This window comes from Pagrus major, chromosome 16, assembly GCF_040436345.1.
Source record: "Pagrus major chromosome 16, Pma_NU_1.0".
Classification (NCBI taxonomy): Eukaryota; Metazoa; Chordata; class Actinopteri; order Spariformes; family Sparidae; genus Pagrus; species Pagrus major.
In genome coordinates this window covers 24,770,916-24,789,996 of record NC_133230.1, presented here as the reverse complement: position 1 = coordinate 24,789,996, position 19,081 = coordinate 24,770,916, and the positions used below count along the sequence as shown (strand labels likewise).

Sequence of the window (19,081 nt, the reverse complement as noted above, 5' to 3'; positions counted from 1 at the left end):
CATGCAGTTATGAATGTAGACTAAGACACAATGACAATAAGTAGAGATGTTGTGATACCAGTTTTGCCTTCCAAATGCTGATGCCATGCTTTAATTTTTTGTATTGGCCGATACTGATTACCGATCTGATTCAAGCGCGTTAAAGAATATATATTTGTTTTAACAGCCGCATGGATGTTATGGATGTGCTTGAAGTTGCACAAGTTGATTGCAGTTAATGAATATTGGCTAGTAATCTATTAAGTTGCATACAAGAGTACAGAATGCTGCTGGGAGGTGTAAGGGTCCTGTTTTGAATAGAAAAGTAGGAGGTGCCAGATCGGTGCATAGAGTCGTCTACTCGTTGTTACTCGATCCAGCATTTTAGGCAGTGTGACAGGCATTTCTGATGCTGTTTTCAGGAGCGGAACAACAGTGAGGCATATAAAATCTTTCACACATACACACACACACACACACACACTTTCTGTATTGAGCTTTGGCCATAGGGCTGTTTCAATGGTGGAAAGTAACTAAGTGCATTTACTCAAGCAATGTTGAAGTACTTGTTCTTTGCTTGAGTAATTCCATTTTATTACACTTAAAACTTCTGCTCCACTACATTTCACATGTACTTTTTCTTTCACTATGTTTATTTATTAATTTAGATCGATTCAGGGTAATACAAAATATGATTAACATATAATTTTACATGTATTATTATGTATTAAGCTACCCAGAAGTATGATAAGTACTTCAAATTAGCTCCACCTTTACCAGCTGCAACGAGTGATAGACAATAATTAATACATCAATATTTATAATCCAATTATTTGCATTATTCTGAAATGGGACACTTTTGCTTTTGATACTTTAATATATTTTAATGATGATACTTTTGTACTTTTACTTTTTGATTTTTTACTTGTAAAATATTTGTACAACCTATACAAATAACTTCTGTACACAAACAGTAGGGGAAGTAGCATTCATTAAGTAAAAATAGCAGTATGTTGAAAAATACTACATAATTACAGTCAAAGTCCTGCATTCATATTTTTTTAAGTAAACATGCAGAAGTATTATCAGTGAAATGTGCCCCTTCTAAAGTATAATTATATGTATATTATAACTGATGCTTGAAGATGTGAGCATAATTTTAAAAATGTAGCTGGTTGAGGTGGCACAGATTTGACTACTATTACTTATTGCTTCCTACATATAGTTTTGGGTATATAAGAGTATTTAAATCTATTTAAATCTATAATAAAGCATCACATTTTACAAGCTGGTTCAGATTGAAACTCTAACCAAAATAAGATGTTTAGTTACCATAGCGGTAAAATAAATGTGATTGGGTAAAAAGTACAATATTTACTTCCCAAATGTAGTGAAGTACAATATAACTTAAAATGGAAACATTCAAGTGGAGTGGAAAAACCTCAAACTTGTACATAAAAAACAGTACTTGATGTACTTTTCACCTCTGAGTCCAAACACACACACATGTTGACTCATTTGGGTTGTCTAACTTTAGCTCACTCATGTGTCACACTGACACCAAAGAGGTGAGTGAATGAACCCAACAGTGATGGATGCTTTTATACAAAGAAAATTAAATTCTTCCCCCGCTTTCTCTGTTTCTCTCTCCCCAGCAGCTACAGGATGGCTACAGCAACAATAACAGCAGCAGTGGCTCCCAGCAGTGTGTGTCCCAGCCGGCCACGCCAGGCGGTGCCCTGCCCGTGCCCTCCCCACTCTCACCCAGCCCAGCCAGCCTCTCCTCCTACCACGGAGACGACAGCGACAGCATCAGCAGTCCCCCATGGCCCCTCAAGACCCCCTCCAGTCCTGTAAGAGCCAGAAACTCAGACACTATTGTTTGAATGGATGTGTGCATTTACTGAATAAGTCGCATTAACATATAGACACAGAGACCAGAGACCAGCTGAATTTCCCTTTATGGACAATCATGTCAGTAAAAGCTGTTCGTTTGATTGATTCATGTATGACTGAGGGATTATTCTGTAATTACTCGATCAAAAGTATTCTTCAGAAAAGTCTGGAAAGGAGCCAGACGTGGTGGTTTGGGATTAAACTTTGTCCACCAGTGTGAACTTGAGGGGTATGAGTGTGCTGTGAATGAAGTAAACACAGGCTGCACACTGAACAAAATGCTCTAAAGAAGTGTTTATTTTTGCTTGGTCATTTAACGGAGGGCCTACTTCAGAATGTGTAAATATGGGATGAAACTTTAATGATCCCTGTGGGCAGAGTGGGCTGTTGTAGCAGAAAACTGCAGGAGGATACAGCAAAGAAAAATAAAGTGCAGGATAGACTATATAAGAGAATATGTAGTATATACTGACTACCACAAGCTGATTCTTCTCTTTTTTTGTTCTTCATCACTCTACAGAAAGCCAACCCTAACTCCTCCACCCTCAGCGGGGAGCGAATCACACGCCTGTTTGAGCTGGGTGTGGAGCCAGAGAGGCGGGGCTGGGTGGAGCGATACCTGAACTTCATGGAGGAGAGGGGCACACCTGTCGCCCAGCTTCCCGCTGTGGGCAAGAAGCCGCTGGACCTCTGGAAGCTCTACATAGCTGTTCGGGAGATCGGAGGCCTCGCCATGGTAAAGTAGAGGGAACATGCCTGATGTTGACATGTTGGGATAATGTTAGAGATGACAGACTGTTCAACACATACAGTAAACTCATCTCATTCTGCCCATGTACACCAGTTATTTAACATTCTCCAGCAGCACACTAAAGCAGTGTGGCATATGGTGTGCTTGTAAATGTTGAGAGATGTACTCAAGAGAATGAGATTAATGAAATAAATCTTGGAGAAGCCACATGCCTGAAAATGTCACAACACTTGAGTCCTGACAAAACACCATGTGTGTCAAACTGCATGTGATAATGTAAAACATATAAAGGTTAAAGTAAATACTAATGGTTGCGAGATTTAACAGGAAGCCTAAAGAAGCCAGGAAAAGGACATTCTTGATGTGGCCAAAAGTATGTGGACATGTTATCTCTATGCTGCTATAACAGCTTCCACTCCTCTACGAAGGCTTTTGGAACCTGCAGAGATTTGGTCTCCTTCAGCCACAATAGCGTCAATGAGATCGACCACTGTGTTGGGCATTAAGGTCCAGCTCACAGTCGGTCTTCTAATACCGTTGGATGGATGAGGTTGAAGTCAGGGCTCTGTCTTGAAATCTTGAAAATCATTGCTTAACAACTTTTCCCAAACTGAAGTGCTAATAGAGGCTACACACATGATGTCACAGTAGTATAACAGGAAACCAGAGCTATCAGGTACATGAAAATGTCAGGAAACCCACATCTGGATCACAGTTGAAAACAACTACCTTTAATTTAAGCAGATAATGGTTTATTTGATTCCCAGTTTTGTGGTTTCCCCCTTCTAAAAGCAGCCATGTTGCCAGATGTTTTGCCAGAGCATGACCTCTATTGTCTAAAAAAATATATATTTTATATATAAAACATATATATATATAAGGATTTCCCAAAACTGGAACTGAGAAACTGTGAAAATCAGCCGATTGTAGTCAAAGTTGTCCACATACTTTTGGCCATATAATATAGTATGTTTTTTGGTGTCAGGTAATTAATAGCTATCTGAAAATGATGTGCACTACTCATGAGTGACCTACAACTCTGTGGTCATAGTAAATACACAAACATTAAGTGGGCAGCCATGGAATGGATTATTTTGAACAAATTCAGCAGGCTGTGGTCGACCATCCTTTACGCAAAATGACTAGTGGGTGGCTGATACTACCGGAGTACATGAGGACAAATACAGGAGTATAAACCCTACACTCCTCATTTGACTCACTAATGTCTTGTCCTCCACCGTTCAGGTAAACAAAAACAAGAAGTGGCGCGAGCTGTCCACCAACCTGAACGTGGGCACGTCCAGCAGCTCGGCCAGCTCGCTCAAGAAGCAGTACATCCAGTATCTGTTCGCCTATGAGTGCAAGATGGAGAGGGGAGAGGAGCCGCCGGCAGACAGCAGCAGCAGCAGCAGCAGCATAGCTGGAGGGGACAGCAGGAAGCAGGTCAAGATCCAGCCACCCTCACCTGGTAAGGCCTGATAACAGAGCAGTTTGCTGGGGTTTTTTTTCTCCACCACTCCACTCTCCCATCTGTCGGCAGCCAAACAACAGGTGCTGCTGATCAAACTACAGGTGTCAGGAATCATCAGAGAAACAGCGATCTGTATTCATGGCAATGTAGCAGGCGACACCACCACAATAAAGGCCTTTGAGTGAAGGTAGCTGCCATGCTAGCATCTTGGAGGAATGGCAGGAATATCAGTAGCACAGTGGTGCAGATTCATAGGAAAGATTAATTAACAGGTTGTGTAAATTTGTTCCCCAGTGTAGGTTGGAAAAAACATTGATTTAGCAAAAAAGGTAATGTTATTAGTCGGATCTATGTTGTATCAGCTGCTGTGCACATTAAATGCATTAGCCCAAACTTGCCAAACCGGGTAACACTATCTAAACATGAAATTAAAATGATTCATTACAAGCCAAAAATATCAAATATTAACCAACGCTGCAAAGACATTTAATAGATCCATGGACCTCCATTATCACAGCCAGAGAGTGCATTAAATCACCAACAACAGACTTTCATTTCCACATTTTTTCAGATATTTTAAGAAACTTGTAAAAGAAGGAGGAGGTGTCAGGGGAGGGTAATTACCTGATGTCATGTCTTATGTCCTTTTTTCACAGATAATTGAAACCTTACACTGATATTAAGATTAGATAACTCATAAAGAAATGCAAATCTAACATTAACAACATAACTTTTCACTTACCTCTAGTGTTATTTACCCAGTGGTGGAAAGTAACTAAGTACATTTATTCAAGTACTGTACTTAAGTACAGTTTTCATGTACTTGTACTTTATTTGATTATTTTCAATTTTATACTGCTTTATACTTCTACTCTGTTTCACTTTGTAAGCAAACATTTTAAATGATGAGGCACCATATTACATATATTAGATGTTCTTAACAGAGCAAAACAGCCATTTAAACCATTAAGTAGACAATGAGAGGACAATAGGGCAGGTTTCACCAGTCAAGGGGTTGTTGTTGTTGTGACACTAAACAAGATCTTTTCAGGTGTACTTTAGGATGTAAATTCCTTTAATCATTGCCTCTGCGAAGGAGGAAGTTCTGATTTCCAGTTTTGTAGAATACACTTTTTCCCAGCTGTGCCTGTGAAAGTGTTTTTTTCTTATTAAAGCTTATTTTGAGACCTTGAATGTCTCCAAAAATCCAGATCCTGGGGTCAGATAAGATTTGGGTTTTAATAGTATCAGAAGTTATTCTATTTATATATTTCCAGAATTCCAGAGCATATATGAAGTAAATCTCTATCACAGGTCATACATCTCTGGCATTTGCAAGAGGTATGATGGTGTATTATATGCAGTCTATCTGCAGTGTAACATGTTCTATTCAAGATAATAAACTGTATCTGTCTGTGTTGTCTGGCTGAGATTAGTACAGTCTGAGACATTTCAAGGATATTACACCAGTCGACATCATTACTGTTGTATTCAAGATCTGGCTAGAAAATCAGGGCTGTCAAATAAGTTTGGCCCAACCAGTGTTTCTAGCCGTAAATTAAGGGAACTTGGGATTCTAGTACTGTTTTGCATTTTTGCTTTTTTTACGTTTTACATTATTCCACATTTAAGTTTAGTTTTTGCCCTCCAAGCGAAAAAGTTTGGGCACCCCTGCATAAACTAAATATAAAATAAGTAAAAGATCTGACTACTTCTTCCACCACTGTATTTACCCATGTAGAGGGTTTTTCGGTTTTACTTTGTGTGAGATTTTCAACCAAATACAACTGAGCAACAGACCTCAACAAGCTCTGCTTTGCAAACACAGCTAGTTGTATGTTTTTCTGCAATTTGGCTAAACTAAGCCCTTTAACAACTTACACCACCACAGCCAGCATGGTGATGGCAAGCATAGTGCATGATCATTATTAAAAATAGCATACAAGATTGCAATACAGATACGCGAACACACCTTAAAACCCATGAGAGACAAGTGAACATTAACACTGTTTTGATGAGGTGATTCTTAGTTTAATGAAGGTGAGCCACGTTACGATCACCATTCGTACCTCAAACCCGGGACTCCACCGTGATTTGATTACAGTGCTTCCGAGGTTAAGTAATATTGTTTTAGTGTTTTTTGTTTGTGTGTATCACCCGCTCGCACCGCGTGTCTCTGTGCACGGTTATGACGTGAGGATCAGAAGAGGAGAGAGAAAGAGCGTCAGCGATATAGAGCGGTAAGGTCACGTCTCTAATTTGCAGCGGAGATGAGAAAAGTGACCCTGGCTTTTAAATAGAACATCAGAGCACTTCACCTGCCGGAGACACTGCAGATTGCTTTTGCTGGTGGGTGGAAAGGAGCACCTGCCTTCATTTGAATATACACACACATACATGTAGCGCACATGAGCCACACACACACACACACACACACAAATATATACAAACACAGATGAATGAATTCCCTTTTGCTCATGACACTTTATAATTCATAATGCACCCCTCTCTCATCTATTCAAGAGGATCTAACCACATCTTTTTGATAGAATTTTCACATCAACAAAATCAGAGATAGAGACGGGTGAAAAACTGAAGGAAAGATCTGACTAAATGAGTCGAGACATAACAAATGGAGATGCTTCCACACAGGTGCACTGCACGGTACAATTAAGCAATTAACATCCAATCATGCTCTGTGGCATGTATAGAAATGCTGAGCAGGCCCAGTTCATTCTGATTTTGTATCATGAAGGCGAAAGGGAAAGATCTAAGTGACTTACTTTGAAGGATGGCTTCAGTCCTAGTGTTTAAGTAGGAACCATGACTCAAGTGACATCTGCATTAACATCGACACGACAGCACACTATTGACGACTGTGATGTTTGTGCAACATCAAACTATGTCAGCAAGAACTGTCGATCAATATTTACACACAGATTATTAGTATTATTAGTATGTAGCTTTCTCTACAAAGTGTTCCACGTGTGCTGTAGTGGCTTTAATACATACTTATTTTGAAGTGTAATACATGTTGGTTATTACCTGAGTGTATTTCAGTAGTTTTGGTCATCATTCTCGTGATTGTTCTCAAGTTAACTCCAGTGATCCGTTGAACACAGAGACTGCTTTAAAGAAAAACAAGCATGCAGATGATCAGACAGATTTTTAATAACCCCCCCAGGCAAGATAAACTTTCAAAGCAAACTGTTAAATTATTAGCCAAACTGTTGGCTGTTAACTTCCATCACAGTTTACAGATCGACTGCCTGGTTCAGCTTTGAGCTACCACACAGGAATCACTGTGACCTGTGCATCGGGTGTTGTTAATATTATTATTATCAATATTATTATTTTGTATTGTTCGCATGTTTTGTGATTCCCACCTCAAAGATTGTGCAGTTTAAAAAGGAATTGTTGCTCGACTAGAAATATTACCACAAAATGTAATGAATATAAAAGAATAACAAAGAAAAAAAAACCTCATTTTATGATAAATTGTCTACTTCTAAAATCAAATTTCATTTACGATGAGATATCCCAAGAGGATGAGGGATCTATTCCTGTGAAGTAATAACCTTTAAATCAGAGGAAAACATTCAACTGTAATTATTACTGACATTTCAGGTGCGCTCACTTTCAGTTTCACCTCCAAATGAAGTGGTAGCGTTAATCTGGCTACTTGTTTACAACCTGTATGATTGTCTGAATGCTCGTCTCTTGCTCTGTCTGGCTCAAGTGTAGCAATGTCGCCTTGTTGACAGATAGTAGCAGTTACTTTGGCCAGAACAGTGTTATCATTACCAGCAGACATGATGGCCAAACCTTCGACACAAGTTGTAATGCACCAGAATTTCTCTTCAAGGCTACATTTACATTATTACAAAATCTTTTAATTTGGTGAGATGGTTTACTTTTAATCGACGTACATCATACACATACATCACAATTTTGAGGTATGGAGGACTGAAAGTGCCAAAATCTAAAATAAATGAAGAAATAAATAAATGGCTCCATAAATAAATTGCTATGCCATTAAACACACCGAAAAGAAAAGTGAAAATAAATGTAGGCTTTATCTGATTTATAAAATGTGACATTTAACAATATTTGTGCTTCAATTTGCCACTTTATTTATTTGCCTTTGTATTAATTGGACTATTTGTTTACTTCCCCATTGTCACAATTCAAAGTAGGACCCAAATGCAGGCACACATAGTTAGGCAACAAAAACTGGCAACAAAAAGGCAGGCAAAGGCAAAATACCAAAGTAATACAGAAACTAATGACAAGCCAGAAAACCATAAGGAACAAATCAGGAACACAGGGAACACATGAGGGTCGGGGAACACAGACCAACCAGCGATGCGTGAGGGAACAACACAGGCTTAAACACAAACTAAACTAACAAAGCGATGAGCTGCACGTGGAGAAACACTGGGAACAGCACAGACTTAACTTTAACATTTCCTTGTCCATTTCTGCTTCATTATGCAGAATGAATGGGGCTGTCAATCAAAGTGTGTCATGATTGGTTATGCGATTACATTACATTTAAGTGAAATTAATACACACATCCATAATAATGAAAACAAATAGCATTTTAAGACGACGTACTGTAGACAAAGTGACTTGAAAAACGGACATCATTGTAGTTTAGGTATGGATACATTTGTCTTAAACACTTTTATTACTTACACACCCTAACTCTGAAATATGTTCTGAATCACAGAAATAAATCGCATCCATTTCCTCGTTATACCTCTGTGTCGATCTGCTATCTATGCTTTCCTGCTCCAAACTGCCCTACTGACACCCTGCCAGCCTATATATAGACTGACAGCCCGATGATGTCACTGAGGGAGCTTGTCCAGCGGGCTGGTGGGGGTTGGTGGGGTGGAGAGTGTGTGTGTGTATGTGTAGTAGTAGTGGTGGTGGTGGCGGCGTGTAGGGAGTGATTAATGAGGACTGGAATGTAGAACGTAAACAAACTCGACCTCGCCGTCACCTTTCATTCACAAAAATGGCTCGGCTGACTGACTTTTTTTTTTCCTCCCCCCCCCACCAACCACTACCACCCCTCTGGATTATGTCACCCGCTGACACACACACACATACACACACTTTTTTTTCCCTCATCGCCTCCTCTGTCATTCTTGTCTCCCTCTAAATGTGGAGCAGAGGGCACTCTGAGTTCACGCTCTCCTCCATCTTCTTACCCCCGCCGCTCGGTATTATGTATCCGTCTGGCCGTCTGCTCTTGAGGAATGGCAAGCGCCTTAACCTCGGCTAACCCCGCCATTGTTTGCGCTTGTCTTCGTGTGCATGTGTGTGCGCGTTCATGTTTGTCTGAAGCGGGGATATCCCATGGAAGTGAAGAATCCTTAATGCGCGCTGCCCCTTCGTTGCCCTCTCTCCTACCTCTGCTCATCTTCATGGGATAACCATCTCTCTCTGTCTCTCTCTCTTGCTCTCTCTTTCTCTCTCCGCCTCCTGTGATGTAGTGGCAGGGGGTATCATTGAATAATTCAGAATTAGCATGAATCTTTAAAGCTTAAGTCTTTCTCCTTTTTTTTCTTTTTTTTTTCTGTGGAAACGTGCGGTGCAGGGAAAGGCCACTGAGGCTGCTCCAGAGAAAGTCTTCTTACGCTAAATGCTCATTAGGATACTTTCATATTCTCTCCCGCTCCGTCTTTGTCATCTTTTAGCCGGAACGGGCTATGTTTTCCATTAAACCTGCTTCTGGGAATTTGTATCCCTTGGTTTTATCTGGTTGGGGGTTCTTTCTGTAGCTCAGCATTCTTGTGATTTTCCAGTCATCTGATTTGAGAAATTCACAGAAATGTGAAACCCAATTTTAACCCCAGTTTGAGTCTCTGTGTGAGGGGGATGTATTTTTTCTAGAAGGAGGTCACAAGCACATGCTTTCTCCAGCTCCACGCTCACTCTCAAGGGATGTATTGGCTTGCTCAGAACTTGATTTTACCCAATATGGTAGATATACACTATATTCCCCTTAAATGCATCTGTCCCCTCAAGCTTAGCCCTCCACATGAACCCTCATCAAGTCCATGGCATACCTAAAAAAAAAAGCAAGTTAAACCATCTTCAAACGGCTTCCAAATTAAGAGCTGTGCTGCGACCCCCCCCCCAAGTGGGCAATTCCCTCTGAGAAATCCTTCCCTTCTCACCTCAGTGTCCTCTCCTTCTCTCCCTCCTCCTCCTCCTCCGCTGGTAAGCAGTTCCTCTGTACTCGTCCTCTCTGCCCTCGTGTAGGCCGTTTGCTCCAGCTCACTTCTCATGTAGGGCGCCACTGTTAGTGCTTTGGCCTTAAGTCCAAAGTTATCTCTCTAATACAGCACCTTGCTGCAGCCAAAAGCCCACTATGGTTGCTCTAACTCGAACCAGCTTTAAGATGGTATCTGAAGACACGCAGCGGAGCCCTGCGGTCTGAATGTGTTACCGTTTTTTACTGTGAGTGTCTTGAATCATCGGGCTATGATAATAATCATAATAATAAGGATTCTTATGTCTTCCAGCTAATTCAGGCGGCTCCCTCCAAGGCCCACAGACGCCCCAGTCCTCTGGCAGCAGCTCTACAGCAGAGGCGGCAGGGGATCTGAAACCCCCCACACCTGCCACCACCCCCCTGGGACAGGTCACACCACTGCCCCCCAACAGGTACCACACAGACAGACTAACACTAATAGTACTGCTCTGAGTTATTATGCTGCTTTTACTACTGCTGTTACTGGTATTACTATTACTACTTATATTAATACCGTTTGTTTCTCTTCCAATTCGTCTTCATTGTCTATGGTTAATTGACAACCACAAAATGTTCCTGATGTAAAAACAAGGACTGTCTGTTGGTATAAACATACATTGTAAATCTTGTCTCATCGAAACATCTATAGTATAGAGAAGCAGTATTTTATTAAAGGTCAAATATCACTATGTGCTGTTAACATCAGTTATATTAACCCATTAGAACAAGAATTGAAGTGCTTTATGTGAGATTGAAAACTAAATCCTTTTTACGTTTTCTTGCTCTTTATATGGTGCCTCAAGGCTTTTACTTTTTTGTAAAAATGTCCTTCTCTGCTGACTTCTTGTTGTTTGATTATGAAAGTGTGGGAGCTTTTCTTTGTGGCAGATTTGCACCCTAGAAGAGTAAACGTTCTTTAGAGTTCTTTCTTTGTGATTTTAGTTGTATTCTTGTCTAACAAGTGTTGTTTAACCTCTGCAGTCATTCATTTGGTGTCTTTTGAGCACATGTTGGATGGACCCTTGTACGTGCATGAAACACGTAACATAAAAAATATCGAAACAATATCGAAACAAGTAAATAAATACATGTACTTATTATATGGTACTTTATACTTTTTATGATACTTACTTACTCCAGCTATATTATCAGTTTATAAAAATATGATGCATTATTAGATTCTGTAACAGTATATAAAGGTCATAAAAATGTAGCTTTAATTAAAAGTGCAATATGTAAGATTTTAGTTGATAACATACAAAAATTAAATAAAACTGTCAACAATTAACAGTTTCAACATTATGATGTCTGTGTATGTTGTTGCAGAGATATCTACTGAAGTCAGCATGCTAACCAGCAAGCCCTGGCCACATGGATGATTCTTACATATTGCACTTTAAACCAGCTACAACATAAAGTGCTCCATACAGGTCTACAGTTGCTCTTCTGTAATAATACTTCAGTAGTGTAAGATCACTCTGACAGGTGTCATTTCACATGAGGAGTACTTTTACTTTGAACATTTTTGACTGCATTTTCCTGTTTCTCTTTTTTTTTTTACGTAAAATTTTGAATGCAACGCTGACAACAGACTACCTTTGCTGTCACTACTAGTGCAACTATCGTCTTCGTATACGTTTTATCAGAAATATTTTGCATCAAAAGTAAACATCCGTCATTAAAATACTTAAAAAATGACAATGAAAATGAAAAACTGAAGTCTAAATAGAACTGCCTCACACTGCCTCACAACAAAGATCATAACCATATTATCAGTGTATGCAATCCATGGACTCCACCTCTCTCACACAGCTTCCACCCTCTCTTCTTCCATCCAGGAGCAGTGTCAGCGTACAGGACCCCTTCTCGGAGGTGAGCGACCCGGCCTTCCAGAAGCGTGCCACCTCCCTGCCCCCCTCGGCTCCTTACCAGCAGGGCCTCAGCATGCCTGACATGATGATGAGGATGCAGTACGACACCAAGGACCCCTTCGCCGGGATGAGGAAGAGTGAGTGAGGAGCACGCTGTGACACCCTTTCACCTAAACACTAAAAACCTAGACCTGATTCCCCAGTCTCACAGAATATTCTGAGACTGAATGAAATGTTTTTTGCTGTTGCTGCAACTAACACAGAAAACCATTTAACTCAACTGCGCATAGCTTTTAAAAGAAGGTACTTAAATTCAAAACTGTATCTTTACCTTTATTCAAACTTAAATGGCTCTTTGTCAAAATGACTCATGTATCCCAAAGCCATTGTTCTTCCGTCTGTCTCCTTGGTCTAATTGATTGTCTAGTCACCATGTCGTCTTAGATCAGGACAGATGTGTGTGTGTGTGTGTGTGTGTTTTACTACTAGAACTATGAAAGGAGATATGAATTGTTTGTTATAGCACACAGCCCTTTATCGAAAAACACACCAGCTCGTCTGATGTTCTTGTATCTTAGCCCTCGTCTCATCCTAACTTTGTTCATCCTTTTCATCCTCCTCGTGTTCAACCTTTCATCCTTCCCGTCCTGCTGAGAAGCACCTGTTTTGACCAACTCATGTGGTTTAGTTTTCAGAACAAGCAGTAGTTCTAGAAAGGATAGCGGCTCCTCTGAAGGCTGAGGAGAATGGATTCTGAATGAATAATATGGTGGATGTTAGCTGCATAACAACAGTTGCAGCCTCAGAACAATAGGCTTAATCAAGGAAAGTGGTGAATATTTATAGAGGAAGGCTGCCACCTGGTGGTGAGCAGAAAAACATAGTTCATGCATTTAAAAGAGTGAGTTTAATTTCCCCTATTTGCTTTCCTCTTTCACAGTGGCAGGAGCTGATCCATACATACCAGGCCAGATGCCCAGTGGAGGCATGCAGGAAATGTATGGTCGACCCCCATCAGCCTTGAGCATGAGCCAACGTTCACAGTATCCATACGGGCCAGGCTATGACAGGAGGTAGGCACACAATCACTATAACGACAAGATTTCCCTAAAATGAGCTCTAAGGCCTCATGTGGTATTTTTATTAATTGCATGATGATTCTCCTGTTGTTTGATCCTCAGACCGGACCATGTCATGGGGATGGAGGGAAACATGGGTCCTCCTGGGAGTCAGAACAACATGGGACCTTCTAACAGTGAGGGCAGCATGTACTCTCCCAGTAGATACCCTTCACAGCAGAGGTCAGCACCAGTGTTTGTTTTTGTGTGTGTGTAGAAGAGTACACTTGTGTAGAAAGTCAAATCAGTAGATAAATTACACGTCTTCACTGTTGTGTTTCAGACACGACGGCTACGGTCAGCAGTATCCCGGCATGCCGTATGGGATGCATCCATCTGGGATGTACCCACAGCAACAGGTGAGAGAGAGCTCACTTGTATGTAGTCGGTACTGTTTTTTGAGTTGAAAAGAGTTTTACAATGTTCCATGGTGTGAGACAGCCCACAAAACTTCATAAGATCACATTTCAACCTACATATAGTGTACTGTATGATGTATATTTTTATTATTTGCCATTTTATTATGATGGAACAAATGTAAATGATCATTTACATAAAGTAAAGTAAACTTAAATTTGCATCATTTTAGCAGTCACCATGTTCATAAATAGGTTCATAAATAGGTCTTTGTGCAATGTCATAAATGGGTATTATGGTAATCCACAGATCAGAGCTTACATAAAGATAGACAGTGTTTTAAGATTAACCCAATGCCTGTAATCTAATGTTAAAAACAGTACCTCTTAAATTGATTGAACCATATTAGAAACATTCAAAACAGTAGAAACCATATCACAAATTAAAAACTCATTTTAGGCCTCACATAGTGATCTTTCCTACTGATCTGTTAATGCCTCTGCACACATAAAAACCTGTCAAAACATTGCAAATGCAATATATACATGGATTAAAAACAAAACAAAAGAGACAGATTTGCACAAGGGACTCAAAACCTGTCCTCACAGGGCATTCATTTTTTAGTCATGTAGGTGTAGCAGGGTACTGGCAGCCTTTTATTTGCTATTTTGCTCAAAGTACATGTCTGACAACTGGATCTGGTTACATCAATTGATCTTACAACCCCGACCAATACTTCTGCAGTTTTGAGCTTCCACCAAGCTTCTACTATTGGATGTATTTTACATCTGAAATCCCAAACAAATGTATTTGAGAGAAATTTGTGATTGATTCATTATTATTATTATATTAAATTAAAAGTTATTATTCATTAAAATTATCATTTTGGTATTGGTGATAATCTAATAAAAATTTTGATGTAATATCCATCTTAATGTTGTTGCTTCATTTTTATTCCTACTACACTTTTAGTACTTTAGGCTGCACCTTTGCCAAAAGGTGCTACACAAATAACTTACTGACTATTATTATTAAAGGAGCACTATGAAGCTTTGGGGAAGACATTTTTCATCAGAAGAGAAAGATCTTCATTGGCTGATTTTTTTTATGCCTTAACAAACGAAAAAAACTAACTCTAACTAACTGACTTTAAAGGACAACACAAATTCATACTGTTGTACTTTGTTTATATTTGGCGGACCCTGCCACCTTTCCAGCTTCAAACAGTGTTCTGGGGACCGTACTGTCCTCTGAGAACAGCTTGTTTATTTAGTAATGGAAAAAATAAATATTTCAAGAGTTTTTAAAGAGTTTGAATTTCTTCTCCAGAACCACATAATGCTCCTTTAAGAGTATTAGTATATAACATGACTGAAGCAGTAGAATGATAAGAATGAATCTATCATGGCTGACAATAAACAATAATCACTAACTTTTAACACCCTTTCTTCAGCAGGGCTACAAACGGCCCATGGACGGCATGTACGGCCCTCCACCCAAGAGACACGAGAGCGACATGTATGCCATGCAGTACGCCAACCAGCAGCCGGACATGTACAACCACTACGGCGGTGGGTACTCAGGCCCTGAACACAGACCCATCCAGGGACAGTTCCCCTTCCCCTACCCCCGAGACCGCATGGCCCCCTCAGGTCAGAGCCAGCACAGTATGATGGGCGGGGGGCCCACTCCTAACCATGCTGCCGATGGCCCCAACATGTGGCCATCCAGGACAGACCTCGGCTATCCCTACCCCAACAGACAGGGGCCGCCATCACAAATGCCACCATACGGCTCAATCGGTAGAGATGACATGGACGGAAGGCCCGGGCAGGAGCAGTGGCACCGTCAGTCTCCCTACATGTCGTCGTCAGGTGGGATGGCGACCCTGTCGTCACGCCAGCCATCTTCTTATTCCAACTCTCCATCCATGGCCAACCACCTGCCCAGAGCACCCAGCCCAGGGGCTTTCCAGCGCTCCATGGACTCTAGGATGTCACCCAGCAAAGCGGTGTTTATGTCACCCATGAAGATGCCCAAGCCAGGGATGACCATGATGGGCTCACAGGGCAGTGGACCCATTGGTCAGTTCCCTCCTAATCTGAGGCGGGACCTCAACTACCCACCAGGATCAGTGGAGGCCAGCATGCCGATTCTGAAGCCCCGACGGAAGCTCAATTCCAAGGACACCGGTGAGTCCCATTATTTTTTTATTTTTGAGTTTTGAATTGGGCACTATGGAGCACTTTTTAGCTTGAAAAGTTGTGGATTTACAGTTTTCTCATACATATGAAACACCATTTCATCTCTATTTTGATGTAGAGCTAAACCTAATATTCAGGTAAAACTAGCACAACATGAGGTAAATTTTGTGAAAGGATTTACACTGATCTACTCTGTTCAATGCCCCTTTTATCATTTGGATAATGTCTGATCACTAGTTTTTTTCCTTTCTGGTTCCAAAAATCCCACGGTTTTAATCCCAGGAACGCCTGAGGCCTGGCGTGTGATGATGTCTCTGAAGTCTGGCCTCCTGGCAGAGAGCACATGGGCTCTAGATACCATCAACATCCTGCTGTACGATGACAGCACGGTGGCCTCCTTTAGCCTCTCCCAGGTAAAACCAATTTCATGACTGCTTACTGACTGAACAGAATCATTTTGGCCACTCGAGCATGCTGTGACATTTATTTTTTACATTTCTCTCCATCTGACCAGTTGCCTGGATTCCTCGAGCTGATCGTGGAGTACTTCCGCCGTTTCTTGATTGAGATCTTTGGCATCCTGGAGGAGTTTGAAGTGGGAACCATAGCTCACAAAAGCTTTTTGGACCCTGCTTCTAACCAGACAGAAGAAGCCATCCCTGACCAGGAAACAGATTCTGCTCTCCCACCTGAATCTGAGTCCGCCCCAGCGGCAGAGACGCAGGTGGAGCAAGCAGGAGCCATCATGGAGGAGGCTCCACCAGCCACTGCAGAGCCTCAGAGCCTCAGAGCCTCGGAGTCAGCGGAAGTGAACGGTGAGAAAGAGGAGTCTGAGGTGAGCGTCAAGAAGGAGGAGACAGACGAGGACAAAGAGAAAGAGGCAAAAGAAGAAGAAGAGGAGAGTAAAAAGGAGTGTGTTGAGCAGCCTGTCACACAGCTCGAACCCAAACCTAAACAAGCCAGTAAATACGATAAGCTCCCCATCAAGATTGTCCACAAAGAGGACTTGATTGAAGACATGACAGAGCACTTAGGTTACGTCACTGAGTTCACCAGCGGGTTGCTCCACTGGCAGGCTGGTGGAGGTGACTCCACCGCACACATTCAAACACAGTTTGAACCCCGGAGTGAACCACCTGTGAGGGCAGATGAAATGACAAGAAAAGAAAACAAAGAGGAGAACAAGGTGGATGATGGGAAGAAACAACCACTCAAACATATCACTGCTACTATCGATGATGTTCTGTGTGCACGAGTCGACGCCCTCTCTTACGCCCATCCTGCACGCTCCTTGCCGTCCTACCCCTTCAGGGTGCATTCAGATGGAGAGCAGGACCACATCACCCTCCTGGAGGATGAGCCTCGCTGCCTGGACGAGGCTCCGCTCTCCACCACCGCTGCCTGGCAGGACTCACTGGCCAAGCGGTGTGTATGCATCTCCAACATCGTCCGGAGCCTGTCCTTTATCCCGGGGAACGACTTAGACATGTCACGCCACCCTGCTCTGGTTCTTCTCCTGGGTAGGCTGCTCCTGCTGCACCACCAGCACCCGGAGAGGAACAGGTCGCCCCCGAGCTACCAGAGAGATGAGCAGCAGGAGCGGGGGCTGTCGAGTAGCAAAGAGGAGTGGTGGTGGGAGTGTCTGAGTCTGCTCAGGGAGAACGCCATGGTCACTCTCGCCAACATCTCGGGTCAGCTGGATCTCTCCACCTATTCCGACACAATCTGCCTCCCCATCTTGGATGGCCTTCTCCACTGGATGGTGTGCCCCTCAGCTGAAGCCCAGGACCCCTTCCCGTCAGCGGCACCCCACTCCCAGCTCACTCCGCAGAGGCTGGTGCTGGAGTGCCTCTGCAAGCTGAGCATCCTGGGCGACAACGTTGACCTCCTGCTAGCGACACCGCCTTTCAGCCGGCAGGAGAAGCTCTTTACTGTCCTGGTGCGCTACGTGGGTCAGAGGAAGGCCCAGGTGTACAGGGAGATGGCAGTGGCTGTCCTCTCCCACCTGGCACAAGGCGACCCCACGGCGGCACGTGCCATAGCCATGCAGAAGGGCAGCGTGGGTAACTTGGTTGGCTTCTTGGAGGACGGTGTCAGCATGGCGCAGTACCAGCAGAACCCTCACAGCCTGCTCCACATGGGGCACCCCCATATGGACCCGCCTAGCGTAAACATGATGTGCAGAGCAGCTAAAGGCCTGCTGGCTATGGCTAAAGTGGAGGAGAACAAGACAGAGTTTGTGCTGTATGAAAGCAGATTATTAGACATCTCCATTTCCTCGGTGCTCAACACCGGAGTGGTGGCGATTATTTGCCAAGTTCTCTTTCACTTAGGGAAATCATGACAAGAGGAGAAGCAGGACTCACACAGCAGACGTTAGGCGGATAAGATATTTCTGTGTTTTCTATTTTTATTTATCAAAATGACAGAAAATGTTTGTTTTTTTTAAAGAAGTATCCACATAAAAAATATCTCTATATATGTATAGCTTCTGGGCCCTGTTAAAAAAGCGGGTTTGGGATTTGAAAGCTCATTTTAATACAAATATTTAATACCTGCTGGTGTTGGATTGCTACGTTTGATATTTCGTTTGGCATTTTGTTTTTGTTTTTTGTTTGTTTACTTTTTCAGCCAAAGCTGCCACCAGATTTTGGTGCTGAATTACGTGGTTCCTTTCGAGTCAATGAGTCGTGGAGATGTTTTTCAGTTTTATAAATGCTAATATACTCATCAACATTTTGTTAATGGAGAGTATTTATTTAAAATGTGACACTGTACAGTAGTTTGAACTTTTTTGCCAACGCTCGTGGAGGAAAAAAAAAACACTGACTTTTTAAAATTGAAATGTATATGTCTCCATCGCTGGAAGATAAATTGTGCAATAGGACTAGAGCAAGTTGTCCCTTTTTGAGAACAAGATGTAAAAAAAAAAAAAGACACCTGCAGTGTGTGCTTTAGGCCATGAGGAGGCAGCATTGCACCAGCCAATCAACATGAGAGAGGAGCATCTGTCAGAAGAAGTGTCTAATTTATCAATCATAGCCTCAACGACTTTCACAGATGAACTTTGTGTTTCCTATAAGCACTTGTGTTATGTCTGTATTTTTTCATCACTGTGTATATAAACCGTTGTACAATGGACGCACATGATTCTTTCAGTCTCAAT

The 19,081-nt window shown here is 41.9% G+C and overlaps 1 protein-coding gene across 1 annotated transcript in view; it reads left to right on the top strand.

Moving 5' to 3' along the window:
- LOC141010716 (AT-rich interactive domain-containing protein 1B-like) overlaps positions 1-18,404 on the top strand; it is a 182,916-nt gene extending 164,512 nt beyond the window's left edge. The window contains exons 11-21 of the mRNA XM_073483804.1: positions 1,635-1,832; positions 2,396-2,611; positions 3,872-4,094; positions 10,637-10,778; positions 12,204-12,373; positions 13,177-13,309; positions 13,638-13,713; positions 15,168-15,903; positions 16,198-16,328; positions 16,430-16,567; positions 16,691-18,404. Coding sequence (XP_073339905.1) covers positions 1,635-1,832; positions 2,396-2,611; positions 3,872-4,094; positions 10,637-10,778; positions 12,204-12,373; positions 13,177-13,309; positions 13,638-13,713; positions 15,168-15,903; positions 16,198-16,328; positions 16,430-16,567; positions 16,691-18,259 — 3,732 coding nt within the window. The 3' untranslated portion in view covers positions 18,260-18,404. The remainder of the gene's footprint in view (positions 1-1,634; positions 1,833-2,395; positions 2,612-3,871; positions 4,095-10,636; positions 10,779-12,203; positions 12,374-13,176; positions 13,310-13,637; positions 13,714-15,167; positions 15,904-16,197; positions 16,329-16,429; positions 16,568-16,690) is intronic.
- Positions 18,405-19,081: the final 677 nt, after the last annotated feature.